Source organism: Polypterus senegalus, chromosome 5, assembly GCF_016835505.1.
Source record: "Polypterus senegalus isolate Bchr_013 chromosome 5, ASM1683550v1, whole genome shotgun sequence".
Classification (NCBI taxonomy): Eukaryota; Metazoa; Chordata; class Cladistia; order Polypteriformes; family Polypteridae; genus Polypterus; species Polypterus senegalus.
This window is the reverse complement of record NC_053158.1, coordinates 187,766,181-187,782,008: the sequence shown is the minus strand read 5'-3', so window position 1 is coordinate 187,782,008 and position 15,828 is coordinate 187,766,181. Positions and strand designations below refer to the sequence as shown.

General features: G+C 37.6%; 1 protein-coding gene across 1 annotated transcript in view; it reads left to right on the top strand.

The window, feature by feature from the left end:
• Positions 1–14,626, top strand: part of LOC120529723 (vitelline membrane outer layer protein 1 homolog) — a 46,446-nt gene extending 31,820 nt beyond the window's left edge. Inside the window, exons 3-5 of the mRNA XM_039753786.1 lie at positions 13,571–13,691; positions 13,949–14,061; positions 14,259–14,626. Of these exons, the coding sequence (XP_039609720.1) occupies positions 13,571–13,691; positions 13,949–14,061; positions 14,259–14,544 (520 nt within the window). The 3' untranslated portion in view covers positions 14,545–14,626. The remainder of the gene's footprint in view (positions 1–13,570; positions 13,692–13,948; positions 14,062–14,258) is intronic.
• Positions 14,627–15,828: the final 1,202 nt, after the last annotated feature.

The window sequence follows — 15,828 nt, the reverse complement described above, 5'->3', positions numbered from 1 at the left end:
AAATGAGTTTCCTCCGCAGGGTGTCTGGGCTTTCCCTTAAAGATAGGGATAAGAGAAGCTCAGTCATCGGGGAGAAGCTCAGAGTAGAACCGCTGCTCCTCCGCATCGAGAGGAGTTAGATGAGGTGGCTCGGGCATCTGATCAGGATGCCTCCTGGATGCCTCCCTGGAGAGGTGTTCTGGGCACGTCTAACTGGGAGGAGGAATCCCTGGGGAAGACCCAGGACACGCTGGAGGGACTATGTCTCTCGGCTGGCCTGGGAACGCCTCGGGATTCCCCAAGAAGAACTAGAAGAAGTGGCAGAGGAGAGGGAAGTCTGGGCATCTATAATCAAGCTGCTGCCCCCATGACCCGATCTCAGATAAACGGAAGAGGATTGATGGATGGATGGATGGATCTCCATAGTGACAGACATCCATGTCAGAACAGGTGGCATCAAATTACAAGCTCTTTGAAAATGGATTTAGAAATGTGCGAGATGAAATGGAAGCAAATTCGATATAGATTCATCCATAATGAGTGGGCAATGTCCGAGAAAAGACCTGGGGATTCAGCCATTGCAAGATAACGCAATGTGATGACAAGCCTCATTGCAGCTCCAATGTTCCATGTGCATGTTTGGTGATGAATGGTTCAATGCGGTGAAGCAAATCATCAAACTTAAATGCTGACACACAAAAGTATTTGTGGTGCTTTTCTTCATCCAGTTCTCGCATAGGCAATACAAGTGTCACATACCATCTTTTGAGTCACTGTTACCGACTTTCTTTGCACCTTCGTAACAGCATGAGAATTCAAAGAATTTTTATCTTCAACATCTTTCTTCCCTTAATTTACAACACAGCGAAACTGGACGTTGTTTTCTCACCATGATGATGTCTAACACTGCCACATGGTGGAATCCTTCATATTTACATAAAGTACGCTCTCAAGTATAGTCAGTACACTGCTTGCGTAGCAGAAATGTCTGCAAGTGTACGCATCATGCAGAGTTAAATATATCTCGAACCTAAGTCTTAAATCCCCACAGCGCTTTTTCTGCTCTAACCTGTCCGTCACTTCTCATAATTCCAAAAGTCAGCGTTTTCCATTGCATCCACGTACTGGGATGAATTCATTGGCACTGCAAGAAGGCCCCCTAAAAGCTTCTTGTTCCACTGTTTCACCCCATCTCTCTCTATCTTTCATCCATTTTGCACCTCTCCAGTGGCTTCTATTTTTATACTCCTTACTAGCCTGCTGCATATCACAAAGTGCCTTATATAGAAGTGATTCACCGGAACCACTATCAGCGTGCTACTTTTTTACTGACCACATCTCATCTAGCACCGCCACGTGCTTTTAATTGGAGCGATTCTCTGGACTGCATTGCTTCTTTGTGTTCTGTCTCTGATATCGCGTCTCTGAATGTTGTGTTGAAATCTATACTGAAATCACATGTCCAGCTCTAAATGCATGCCAGCTTGTCTTCATCTTTTTCGCCCTTCTATATGTTGCCACTCCTCTTTTGTTTCTTTTTAGTGCTTCCTTCTCCTTCTATTATCATTTTTAGGGTGCTTCACAACATTCAGGGCATAACTATCTTTTGTACTTCTCTGACATTACATTAACACTGACACATGCAATTCGACAATGAGAAATTTGAATATCAAATTTATGTTTATTGTTTATTTTAGACCATACCTTCACATTTATGTTAAGTTAAAAGGAATTCATGAACAGATTTTGGACATCTTCGTCAATGTCTGGGCAGCACGGTGGTGCAGTGGTAGCACTAATGCCTCAGCCTCAAAGTAAGGAGAACTGGGTTTGTGTCCCAGGATCTCTCTGTGTGGATTTTGTATGTTCTTCCAGTGTCTGTGTCAGTTTCCCTCACCTGTTTTGGTTTTCTCCCATAGTCCTAGAACTTTAGAGACTTTTAAAACTAGACTTGATATTTTTTTAGAAGAATTAAGTGGATAGGACTGATGAGCTTCGTTGGGCTGATTGGCCTGTTCTTTTCCAGATTGTTCTAATGTTCTAAAAATTGGTTAGGTGGATTGGGAATCTAAACTGGCCCGTGTGTGTATGCTCACCTTGTAATTGACTGGCGCCCTCTCCAGGTTTGTTCCTGACTTGCACCCTATGCATTCTAGGATAGGGTCCAGCCCCCGGCAACCCTGCTCTGGATTAAGCGGGTTAGAAAATGACATGACATCCAACTCTCACCAGATGGTTGTAGTGGTTGTAATTCAATTGCAAACCAACTTAATTCTTCACAACAATCATGGATTTCTGACATATAATCACTACAGTTGACAAGGGATCTTCCTCCTGTAATATAGGAGTGAAACCAACTGAAGGTATTGCCAGAAAGACCAGGTATAGATACACCAGACCTATATATTTGTATCAGCATCACGATGTTAGTCTATAAAGGAATACTTCACCCAAAAATGGCGTCATTTTTACTTGTTACTTATTCCATGTACTTTGTAGTGATGGCCGATAAAAATGTTTAACCTCATGTCTTCATACAGAAAGGATGTTTATGACATAATAGAAACCAATAGTAACCAGTATAGTACAACAGAAAATTATGTGGAAAAAAAATCTGATATTAGCTGTGTTGCATAATCCATATGTCAGTTATCCAGTTGTATGTTTAAAATGTGCAAAACACATGCTATTTTGCAAAAATATTGTGAAATAGTTACTTCTGGAATACTTGCCACACATGTTCTAAACATTAAACTAAAGCCTCATGGGAATGACGTTTTGAATTTAAGACTTTTCTCCCACCTCATTCATTGGTCAATAGTCCTGGATATGGAAAGATCCTCTGCTTTATAATTTATTGCATGCGGTAATATTAATAGCTTAGTCTCCAAGACATTTACACACATCAGTTTTGGTGTGTATTTTCAGGTTTTGCTATAAACCAAATACCAAAAGAAAAATGTAATAAATGCCATCTAACACTCCTTTGCCATACAGAGAGTAGCAGATCCTGAACCTTCTTCATTAGGTTGGCCAGCAGCATTAGTTTGTGACAGCAGCATGTAAGGGTGCCTCCAATTATGCAGATTTCATGTACTTTTGGACTGAGCTTTATCTTTTACTTTTTCTTGGCTGCTGTCACTGAGGGCTGGGTGCATAGAGATCTACCCTGCAAATCATGCCAGGCCAGGAATATTATAGGATGGATGTGTGTCACTTGCTTTTGTCTCTGGTAAATATAAACTTTGCTGCCCTTCTTATTCTTCCAAAAAGATGAATGGTATTAGGGCATATTTGGGCGGTTTTGTGACTGTTTTTTTTTCCTTCTTTAACTTAGGATAGGTAGTTCCGAAGCACTGCGTTATCCTCCAAGGCCTCAGAGGCTATGTTCTTGTCTTTTTGCCAAAACATGTGACTTTTGCTAAGCATTTGTTAAATATGACTGTTAGACTACGTCTGGGGCATATGCATGAATAAAAAGCAATCTATGCATCCATTAAAAAAAAAACAAACAACAAAACAGAATAACCAAAGGCAGCAGGACATTAATGTCTGTTAACAGTATTAAGGATAAGGAGTGGCCAATAAGGATACTATTATATTTTGTTTAGTCCATATTTTCATATTTGCTGATTAGCTTTTGCTACAGTTGTGCTTGAAAGTTTGTGAACCCTTTTTCCATATTTCTGCATACATTTGACTTAAAACATCATCAGATTCTCACTCAAGTCCTAAAAGTAGATAAAGAGAAACCAGTTAAACAAATGAGACAAAAATATTATACTTGGTCATTTATTTATTGAGGAAAATGATATGCTTCATCATTGGAATGGTATTAGGCAGGTGATGTGTTTTTCCTTGTCTTTGCCAGACATAAGGCTTGGGGTTCTTCCAAAATCTTCAATCAGACCAGAAAATCTTTTTCTCTCATGCTCCATTAGTCCCTTAATATGGCATATGCTTTTTACTAAAGAGTGGCTTGTATATTTCACATTACACTAAAACCCTTTTTGATGGAGTGCTACTGAGATGGTCGTTTGTTCAACAGGTTCTTCCATCTCTGCAGAGGACTTTTGAAGCTCTGATAGTATGTTCTGTGTTCTTGGTTACCTCCCCGACCAAGGCCTTTCTTATCTGGTGACCTTGTTTGGCAGGATTGCCAACTTTGGAAGAGTCCTGGAGGTTCCAAACATGTTCGATTTCACAATTACTGAGGCCACTGTGATCCAGGGAGCACTCAATGCTTCAGAAATTGGTTTTATACCCTTGCCCTAATCTATACCTCACCGCTAGTTGATCATGGGGTCTTATAAAGTGTTCCTTGGACTTCATGGTTTGGCTTTTGTCCTGACTTGCAGTGTGAATTGTGGGACATAAGGCATATGTCTTACTAAATGATGTCCAAGCAATTCATTTTGTCACAGTTGTCCTCCAATCAACTTCCTAACACATCTTAAGAAGAATGAAAACAAGCAGAACACACCTCAGCACAATTTGGAGTGCACAGAAAAGGGTATGGATATTTAAAATGAATGAAAGATTTCACTTTTTGATTTTTAATATATTTGCAGACCTGTTTAAAAACATGCTTCCGCTTTGTCAAAATGGGTTATTGAGTGTAGGTTAAAGGGAAAAATGGAAAATGAATTTATTAAAAATTAAATTTGCAACTCAAAGTGTGTAGGAAGTGAATGGGTCTGAAAACTTACTGAATCCATAGGAAACATCTCAATTAAGAGAGAAAGAATCTGTGGGCAGGCCACACTCACACTATCCTACCCCTTCTCTCTTTTTTGTTTATTGGTTTAGTTTTTTTCTTTCACTATTGGAAAACACTGTATAGATTATTGGGTTTTGAAGCTGCACATTTTAAACTTTATTTTGTTATAATCACAAAGCTGTTTTGTTAACTTTTTACACTACAGGACTCAAAGTAATGGAAGAAATCCAAAGAATATCTTGCTGTTTCTTAGTTTGAACATTACAAACAATTTAATTCATTACTTCAGGTGAACTCTGCTCTGTGTATTCATTTATTTAATCATCCATGTCCAAAGGTGCAAGGGACAAAAAAGTTGTATCTGCATTTACCCTTCCTGGACAGAATTTCAAAGTTATATTTAAGTCTGAAAACTTAAACACCTATCAGTAAACAGTTACATTCACTTTGGATGTTGTTAGTATATAAGTAAGAGTATTGTGTTCATTATAAATGGTTACTGAAATGGACTTTAAGGGCGTCATCTGTAAATCTCTTATTGTCTGACCATGTCAGAGCTAAAAATCCGAGTTTTCTTAAATATAGTCTGTAAATTCTTTCAGCAGGTGTTAAAATGGGTAAGTGAAAAACTTTGTCTTTTATATAGCACAGTGCTGAGTGATTCCTCATATGCATCAGTTTGCAAAACTAATATATCTTCCAAATTTAAATATGGGCGAACACTTCTATCATATACCTCAATGTCCTAAAATGATTATCTCCCCAGACTATTTGTGTTCTTTTATTAGTGCGACTTCTTGCTCCATCTATTACAGATACTGGCTTATGTATAAGTAAATCGTAAAATAATATGGCATAATGGCAGTAATTACATACCTAACCCGTTATAGCCAGGAAACCCGGACATTAAATTAACTCCTGGACTGCTGATGAGGTTTTTATTTTTTTAGCATGTATACAGCTTCAATTGCCTCTTATAACATTCTATATTCTTCAGCTGTGTAACATGGCTGGAGATAAACCAAAACATGATTGGGATATCAACCCGTTTACCCTGTTTTGTAATAACAACAAAAAAAAACCTAAAGACAGCTCTATGACGCAGAAACCTAGAACAAAAAAAGCAGCTCATTTGTCCTTAACAATACCGTCTAACTGCGAGCTCTGTTCTCAGCAAGTATCATGTCAATTTGAGACCCTGCCTTCATGGGAACAGTTCCTTTTTATGCTGGTGGAACTGGAAGGGGTAGAGCCTTTTTGGGGCTTTTAGGTGTGGCTAGGCATCCTCCTTGGGCAGTGGCTCATTGCTGGAGGGAAAGGCAACAATACTATTAGAGTCAGCTCCCCGAGTCGTCCCAGGGTGGAACTGCTTACATCCTCTGAGGTGACGGCTGAAATGACCTTCCCAGTGTAGCTTACTTAGTTTTTGAACAGGTTGAATTTTCAGGCCTTAATTTTATTCAATACTCTTTGGGTAGCTTGAAAACACATTTTACATATTTGATATGTTGTGTGAATATTTCACTATAGACTAAGACATTAATAGTGTAAAATGAAAAGTTTGTCCCATGGGGCCTCTACAGTCTTTTTAATGCTGAAAGGCAGAAGGTGCATTATTTAAGCCCAATGGACATCTATTCTAAGTATTCATATAGTACAAGTGGAGTTGTAAAGGCTGCAAGCTTCATCTACGACTATAAATCAAGAGCTTCACGGATCCAAGGATTTTGTTTAAACACCCTTTTACACAAGAATATGTTAGGTATTTTGTGTTTATAATGCATAAATACAAAGTAAACAACAATAATGACAATACAAAAAATAGCATGAAACAGAACCATAATAAATAAAATCAAAAATGTAGGCAAACCATAATCAAGTTATTAAGTGAAATAAAATTATTGATCACATAAGTAAGTCTTTACTTTTGATGTAAGTATTTCAAATGATTGAATTTGTCTAATTACGAGATTCACATCTGAAGTTCCGTGTGCAGCTCTCATCTTTCTTGTAGTGTGCTGACACAGTAGCTAGCACTTGAGGCTCTGCAAAGTAGATGGACCAGGTGCATCCCAGCACCTAAGGACATCCTGTACTCTGACAGACTTAGAGTATTAAACTTGTTTAGTCCTGAGCAGAGGAGATGGTGGGTGGACCTAATCCAGGTAGTGTATTTAAAATCATCAAAGGCATTGATAAAGTAGATACAGCAGAATTTTTCAACTAAACAGAGAGTCATATCCTCAAGGACAAAAGTGAAAATTAAGAAGAAGTGCAATTAGCCAGAAAGCACTTCTTTACGCAAAGAGTTGTGGGAACCTGAAATAAACTACAGAGACATGCAGTTGAATCAGAAACCTTGACAACCTTTAAGTAGAACCTGAATGAGATATTGGGACAGCTTATCTATTAGCCAAACAAACAAGCTTGATGGACCAAATGGTCTCCTCTCATTTGTCAAATTCCTTTTGTTCAAAAGAATTCCAAAGATCGGAAGGAAGCAAAATAAATAAAAGCACGGGCTTCAAAACATTTTTATCTGAAAGTTGGGATAGACAAACAATGAACATCAGCACGTTGGTACATACGAATTAATTAAATTCCATTAAAGAGGTAAGTAAATGAACATGTAAAGATTTAAACATTAAAATTTTGAGTTGTATCTATTGATAAATGGGAAGCCAGCACAAATGAGACTGTTTTGGAGTATTAGCCTGTCAAAGTACAGGGTCAAGGAGGGACATATTAGATTTTAAAAAGAAGGTGTGAATTTCATGAGGAAAAGAAATTGTAGGATTGAGGAGTTCAATCCATATCTAGGTTAGATGTATTATTAAGACATTGTTATATGATTTTTAATGTTGTAGTTTTTGTTTTGAAGATTCTCCAGTCACTTTGATGTTTTTTAAGAAAGTTTATTTTTTGTTCCTATCTCATTTGTTGCTTAAGCAATGTGGCAGGAAGCACGTGTTACTGTGATTGTTGTATGAATCACATCATTGGAAGTGACAATAAAATATGGTAGTAACTGTGTAACACTACGTTTCTAGATGGGATAAACAATAGTTTAAAATTCATTAGCGACAATAAGTTTCAACAAATAGGCCCTAGTGTCAGGTTTTGTTTTTGCCATTCTGAACTCCTTTCTGCCTTTAGCTAATTATTTCTGTCTTGCCCTTGTGTTTTTGTTATGTCCCTGCACATTGTCACTACGTTTGCTATCACACAAGAATCATGTCCTGGTTATTCATTTCCTTCTCTCACATATCTTTGGATTCAGTGACTTTCATGTCATTAGTAATAGTTACAGAGGCAAAATTTGAAAAAGTACATAGAGAAAATAAGTTATTTTCTGATGTTTATGGCCCAGGTAACTAACTGCTGTAGCAGAAAAAATGTACAGTATAGGGTTTTAATCCTGTTAGTAAAGTAACATGTGGGTTCATGGCAATCTGCATTGAAAGAGACCAGTAAAATAAGGGTAGACTGTGGAGACATTAATGTAGCAATTATGGAGTACAAAAACATGGATTACTTATATTGGTAGTAAAAATGCAAGAATAAATAGTAGCTTTGGTAAGCTTCATGTTTTTGTTATACTTTTTTACTTTCTTTAACCAGATTTGCTTGTAAACCTCTACATCTTGGCTCATCAAGTTAAGACAACTAGTGAAACATTGAGAGTATTTTGAATTTTACAGAAATTGATTTAACTGGGATAGAAGTATCTGATTCTGCAAATAATGAACGGTTATTAAAGTTAAGACAGTAGTTTATATTAAAAGAAAGTTTAGTTAAAGATTAAATCAGAAGTCATCTAAGGTTCAATGATTAAACCTGATGAACATTTATTCTAGGAACTATAATAAACAAATGTAGTTTATGACTGTGGATAAACTAATGTACAGCCAACTGGCACACTTAAGTGAGCTGTTAAATTTTCATCAGAAATGCATTAACCAGGACTTTCAGCATAATCCATCAAGGATTTCCGGTGTGTGTGATATGGGATGTCACGTTCAAGTTTATCATCATGTGTACACTGTACATAGACTACATAGTACAATGAAATTCTTATTTAGATATCTCCTCAGACAGTTTTTGGCACTAATACAAAACCAAAAAAGACAAGCATATTTCATTATATAAAATTATTTATTGTATCGGGTGTTAGAACATCAGTGTTATGTCACATATAGCTAGTCCCGTGTCCCTATTACTACAAGATTTGTGAGGCTGCCCACTCCCTTCTCGTCAGCTCTCATTTGGGATCAGATAAGTGTATAAAGTGTATACAAATTCAGTGAGTGTATAAAATTCAGATTTTATTTACCAGGAATTACAGAGAAAGTAAGATTTTTTTTGCATCACCTTACCTGAATGCAAGCTGCATCAGATTTCCTCACGAGAATGAGCACCCGCGTTCCTTTGCCAATTATTAACATACTCTTTGAGAGAACAAGAGTTGATATAGTCAGCCCACTTGAACAATTGGCTAGAAAGCATGAATACATACTCATCTTGGTGAACTATGGCCCCTGGTATCCCAAAGCTATCCCATTGCAAGAAGCTAATAACAAAACCATTGCATAGGGATTTTTAGGGATGTTTATTGGGTATTCCAAAGGGAAGTCCTCACAGACCAAGAGATGTCCTTCACACTGGATATTTTCAGAGAGGTGCTCAGATTACTTTGGATTAAACACATAAAGACCTTGGTTTATCACCCCAAATTGACGGTTTAGTGTAGTAATTTAATGTACCCCTCAAACAAATTTTATAAAGGTGGTTAGAGACAATGGGAGGGACTGGGACCAGTTTTTACCTCTCATTCTCTTTGAATGCCAGGAGGTGCTGCAAGTCTTCACCAGGGGCCTCATGTATAAATGGTGCGTACGCACAGAAATGTTGCGTAAGAACTTTTCCACATTCAAATCGCGATGTATAAAACCTACACTTGGCATAAAGCCACGCACTTTTCCACGGTACCTCATGTCTTGTCGTACGCAAGTTCTCCGCTCGGTTTTGCAAACTGGCGGCACCCAGCGTCAAAGCAGTGCTACTGTTCTTGTGTGATTACTCATTATTTTCATGACGCGGCTTTATAAATACACAGAAACTAACCACATATTGTTTATTAGTGTAATGCATCTGATTGTAATTAACTTGTAACAATATAATGGTCCAGGGAACAGCCATAGTATTCCAAATACCATAACTGCTCTCACTTCTCCTTCTTCTTCTTCTTCTTCTTCTTATTTCAGCTCCTCCCGTTAGGAGTTGCCACAGCGGATCATCTTTTTCCATATTTCTCTCACTGCACCACTCGGAGTATTTATATCACTGTATCTGAGTGTGAATCACAGCAGCAGCTGATCGGAAAGAGAATTATCGGTATACGGCATTAAGCACACGCTGTCTCTGCCACGGCAAAACGTTTCAAAGCCTTTCCTGTACAGACCTTGCGGTTCAAAACAGTTTCATCCCAAGAACTTTAAATGCAGCCAATCAAGTGCTTATAAGTACAATCACCCCACTGTAGACTTGCACTACAGTTATAATATCGCACATCCTGAGCCACTTTATAAAGCGCGTATTTACATATGATGACGATATCATTTTTAAGGTGAAATGCAGCAAAATATGTTTGTTAAATTATACACATAAAACTTTAACTTCATTTAAATAATCTATATTCTTCACTGGGAGTGTCTTTAAGGATAGAATAATTAAACATGTACTACGAAGATATTTCAATGTTCTTTAAACGTTTTGAAGAATCGGCGCTAAGCTTACAGATGGCTTAACGTCTATTACAGAGCTGATTGTATGGCGATGGTTACTTGGGGAAAGAAAAGCAAGGACTGCAGTGACGGCTACGCCAATATATATAGAATATAAAACAGAAAGAGAAAACAACAACACAGCTAAAAACGCAGCGACAAATTTCGGCAAAACTTAAATGCTTGTGTCATGAGCACGAGGCGGCTAGTGTCTGCAACATACGTGGCCATCCACCGTGCATAAGATACTTTACTGACATTGGCGGGCGAAGGAGCCAGTGTTTGTGATGCACCATCTGTTGAATGACAAATTCAATGCATTTTAATACTGCAAATGTTTCTGATGCACTATCTTTTGGAATGATGTGAACATAGTAACTGGACGGACACACAGACAGACATCCAGATATATGTTGTTTTATTAAGGTGGATTTCAATTTACTTAGGAAAATCATGTTGACCTTTTTTGTGTCAGAGCAGCACCAGAAAAGGGTTGTAGCTGACATCCAGAGTAGGTGTGTCTACGTGCAGAGTCCAGAATATAAGAGCGACTGGAGCCTTCAGTTCCAATGACCTGCGCTTTCACAAGGTGAGCTGTGTCTTTGGTTTACTGGATGTCTTCTTCAACTGAATACTTTTTCCTTTTCCTCTTACAGCAAGCCAAGTCTAAGTGTTTATTGGAGTAAGAATCTGTCATGGAGAAAGTGTATGGTTGAGAGGAATACTGGATGAACCTGCAAAAGAAGACCATTTAATAATTTAGCAAATTAACTGAAATATCAGCTAACAGATTAGTAACAGTTACTAGCATTTCTGTTAAGTGACACAGCTTACATAGTGTACCATTCACTGTTCATGCAGTTCTAAACAGATTATATACAGTTTTCACAACAGAGATGTCTTTTGTTTGTCTTCTAGGTTCTAGCACTGCACTGCATAATGTATATTTGTTAATACTTGACAAATCTACCTGACTGAACATGTAACTTACTCTCTAAACTGTTATTTAAGCAGATTATTTCATGATTGAGAAGCAAATTGTAATAAAAGTTATAGACACTGGATGGATGGAATGATGTAACAACATGGTGAAAAAGAAAACATCCTTCTGGTTGTTTAATTTATTGCTGAGGTACTATGATGTCCTTGTTGTATTATTTCCTTTTCAGACAAAGTAAAGATGTTTTCAGACCACAATGGACTCCTGCTTAGCATCCTTTGCCTTTGTGCAATCAGGTTTGTTCTTTTTTTCTGTTCACATGCTCTCACTTCAATGTAATATTTTGGGGACAGTCACTTCAGTCTCCGTACCCCAGGGTCCAGAGAGATTTTTTCATGTTTACTTTTAGGGTTTTCAAAAAATTACCATTATTCCTTTATTATTTAGATTATATATTTAATTTCACATTCCTTGAAGGTTTTTTTAAAAAAATTGTATTATATTTAAACATTATATCTTACAATAAGATGATGGAAAAGAGCATCTCTGAATGGATTTTAATCATGTGACCTTCAATCCTACCACAACTCTTACTCAAGCCATAAACAGTTTACAGCAAACAAACACACTGCTGTAAACTATTGTGGAGAAGGAAATATAGAGAGGTGTGGCAGAAAAGTAATGAGACTGGCAACACTGCAAGCGATCTGGCAACGCTGCGCTGTTGTCCTTGATAGAGCACGTGTATCAGTACCCTCCCATAGCTCAGTGCGAGTTTCAACTCCTTCCGTTAACTACGTGATTTTTGTGACTGCTATTAGCGAAGTTGTGTTTTTGGTTGTGCGTCACGCAAAATGGAACAGCGGAATTTGGAGCAACATTGTGCCATTAAACCAACCAAGTTTTTTATAAAGACGTCCTTCAAAGGCTCAGAAAAAGGGTCATTCGCGTGAGACCAGACATTGCAGACAAATGGATGCTCCATCATGACAACGCCCCATGTCACACTGCCCTCTCCATAACAGAATTTTTGACCTCAAAAGGCATTCCTGTGGTTCCCCAGCCCACTTATTCACCTGACCTCAGTCCATGTGACTTTTTCCTTTTTCTTAAACTGAAAAATGTCCTCAAAGGACGTCATTTTGGGACTTTAGAAAACATCCAAAAGAGCGTAACAGATATGCTGAAGACCATACCGGTTGAAGACTTCCAGCGCTGCTACCAATAGCGGGAACAACGTCTCCATCGGTGTGTAGCTGCCCAAAGGAACTACTTTGAAGGGGATAACATTGATGTTTGAAAAAAATAAAAACTTTGGTAAATAAAAAATCAGTCTCATTACTTTTCTGCCACACCTCGTATATACGGTAAGAAATTGCCTATATGAAAAAAATCAGACACTTTAATCATTCATTAGTTTAAAGCAATAATTCATTGCTTTGATAAACACAGGTACACGTGCTGCTGCTGCTGGAGGTGTGTGCACGTCGCATTGAGCAGGTTACATTTATGAGCTGACAAAGACGGTATGTTACTAAACATCCCTATCAGCTGTCATTTTTCGGAAAGAATAAAATAATCTTAAAGCAAGCTGTATGGCTAAATTAAAAATAAGCCAGGTTTGTCTCACATCTGCAGTCATTTCTGTTGTCTTGATTTGAGACTTATAAGAAATTAAGTATGTGAAAAATAATTTAGACACATTGATCATTGATTAGTTTGAAGGAAGGATTCATTGCTGTGACACACACAGGCACAACCTAAAGAACAAGCTTGCTGGTCTCAAAGGGGTTGTGTTCCCAGGGCTTAGATAAAATATTAGTGTCACCCGATGGTCGTCTTGTTACACTCAAATCTCTCCTTCTGTGGTTGGCCCTAACCTCCTGAAGCAGCTGGTGAATATGAGCGAAGGCAAATCTGAGCAGGATAAAATGTGAGTTGAGGCCGCTCTATGGTTAGCATTACAAATTAACCCTTAGTACTCAACCTTCGAGATTTTAAACTCCCAAAGCAGCCCCCAATCCCACACTATCTACATCACAAACATAACTCTTTGGCACAGTCATTTTTCAACTGTATATTTTGAGGGTACGTGAACTAGCAGGGTTTTGTCATTTGGTGCATTTCAGTTTGTGTTCTTTTGTTTAGTTGCACAGAGGTCTTTGGATACTCTTCAGTAATCAGTGTGAGAAATGGAGGCCCATGGGGCGAGTGGGAGTATCGTGAAAATTGTCCTAAAGGATGGATTGCCTATGGATATGCTTTGAAGGTAAAGTAGTCACTGAATTTTCAGGATGTGCAAATATTTACTAAATGCAAACATTGACAGTATATGAAGATTGAAAAAGGACCTGGAAATATTCCAGTTAATTTGTAGTACTGACTTTATCTTGTTTCCATAACTGCCATTTTTTAGATATACTTTACATATTCTTTGAGTTCTTGAGTAGTATATGGCTGATATTTTTGAAAGTCGTATAACAAAAAGTAATTAATGATATTTATTTTTTCTCTTCGATACCTTAGGTAGATGACTCCCAAGGAAGTGGAGATGATACAGGACTGAATGGAATACAGCTGTTCTGTAAGGCATCAGCAGATTCTACTGAAACACATCGTATTGAATCGGGGATGGGCCAGTAAGTTACTTCAGTCATTTTTTAAACCTTTCCTATCTTGATTGTGCTTTATGGTATTTGATTTAAACATTTTATTCCAACTTGTCACTATTTATAAAGTTTTGCACTGATGCTTTAGTTTTTATTAGAAATATACTTTAGTGCCCGTAGTTTATCAGTCAAAGGTGGTTAACTAAACTTTTGAAATTTCCTTGCAGGTGGGGCACATGGACAAGCCCAAAGTGGTGCAAAAATAGTTTTCTCAAAGCATTCATATTGAAAGTGCAGCAGCCTCAGGGATACGGTGATGATACTGCAGCCACCGACATCAAGTTCATATGCTCTGATGACACAATAGCAAAAAAAGGACGGGTCATGGCAAGGTGGGGAGATCAAAGTAGTGCCTGTGAAAAGGGCATCTCTGGCATTCAGACAAAGGTGGAGCCACCACAAGGATCTGGAGATGACTCGGCTCTGAATGACGTCCGTTTTTTCTGCCGTTAAATTCTGAGTCTGCACAGAACACCTTAGTGGCTTGTTGAGAAGGGACTTTAATATTTACATGATAGCGATATTTAAACTAATATAATGCTTTATGGGTTAATAGGGTAAACATGTTTGAAGGATTTTTTTTTGCTGTAAATATCCTAGTTACATCCTGTGGTGGGTTGGCACCCTGCCCAGGGTTGGTTCCTGCCTTGTGCCCTGTTTTGGCTGGGATTTGCTCCAGCAGACCCCCGTGGCCCTGTGTTCGGATTCAGCGGGTTGGAAAATGGATGGATCCTAGTTACTATAATGATTAAATAAGCACCTTGCAGCATTAATGTTATTAAAGGAATAGTTCAGTATTTTTCAAGTCAAAGTTATTTCTTTACAAACATACTATATATGCATTTGTTATGTGAAACTGTATTCTAAACTTAAGCACTTTCTCTAAATTTAAATAAAATATCTTGCCTGCACTAGGGCTTTACATTGGGTGCTATGGGGTATGGAGGAAAAACACCAAAATTATGAGATTCATCCATTTTTAAAGAAGACCAGCTATGTGTGATACCTCAGCATATGAACATTTCATCCCCCCTGGGGAACGGCTTCCTCTCAAAGGACCAAACCACAGTAAACATTTTGTGCCATTTAATAGGTTTTGATTTGATTTACTGTTTACTTTTGTTTATGTGTGAACTCCTACAAGTAAAAAGAAAATGTATTCATACCACTAGAAAAACAGTACACGGAACATGCCATAAAATTATGATTTCCAGATCTCTTTCATTATCACAAACATGCATCGGAAACATGGAAGGTGTCGATCAATACTTGACAACTGTCCTGGCTTGAAAAAGTAATATATTTGGTAAGTTTTTAAATTTTCCTCCATGCTCGATACCCTCCATTGTAAAGCACCAGCGTATAAAAGATATTTTTTTAATTTATAAGAAGTATTTCACTTTAGAACACAATTGTATGTGACAAATAAATATATATTATGTTTTTTTAATAATTAACCTTGACTTGAAAAATACCAAACGTATCCTTTAAAGCAAAATGCAATGCAACAAATGATCTGTTTAAATGCTTAATAAAGTATTCTGTGGACCCTTCTCCATCCCTACTAATGGTTGACTTCCTTCAATCAGACATAAAATGTTAAAGAGTATAAATAAGAACATTGTACTTAAACATTATGTTTTGTAGCAGACAATCTTAAATCTTAAACTTATCTGAATTTCATTGTCAAAAATAAATGCATCCCTCAGCAAAAAACAGCATCAATTATCCTTACTG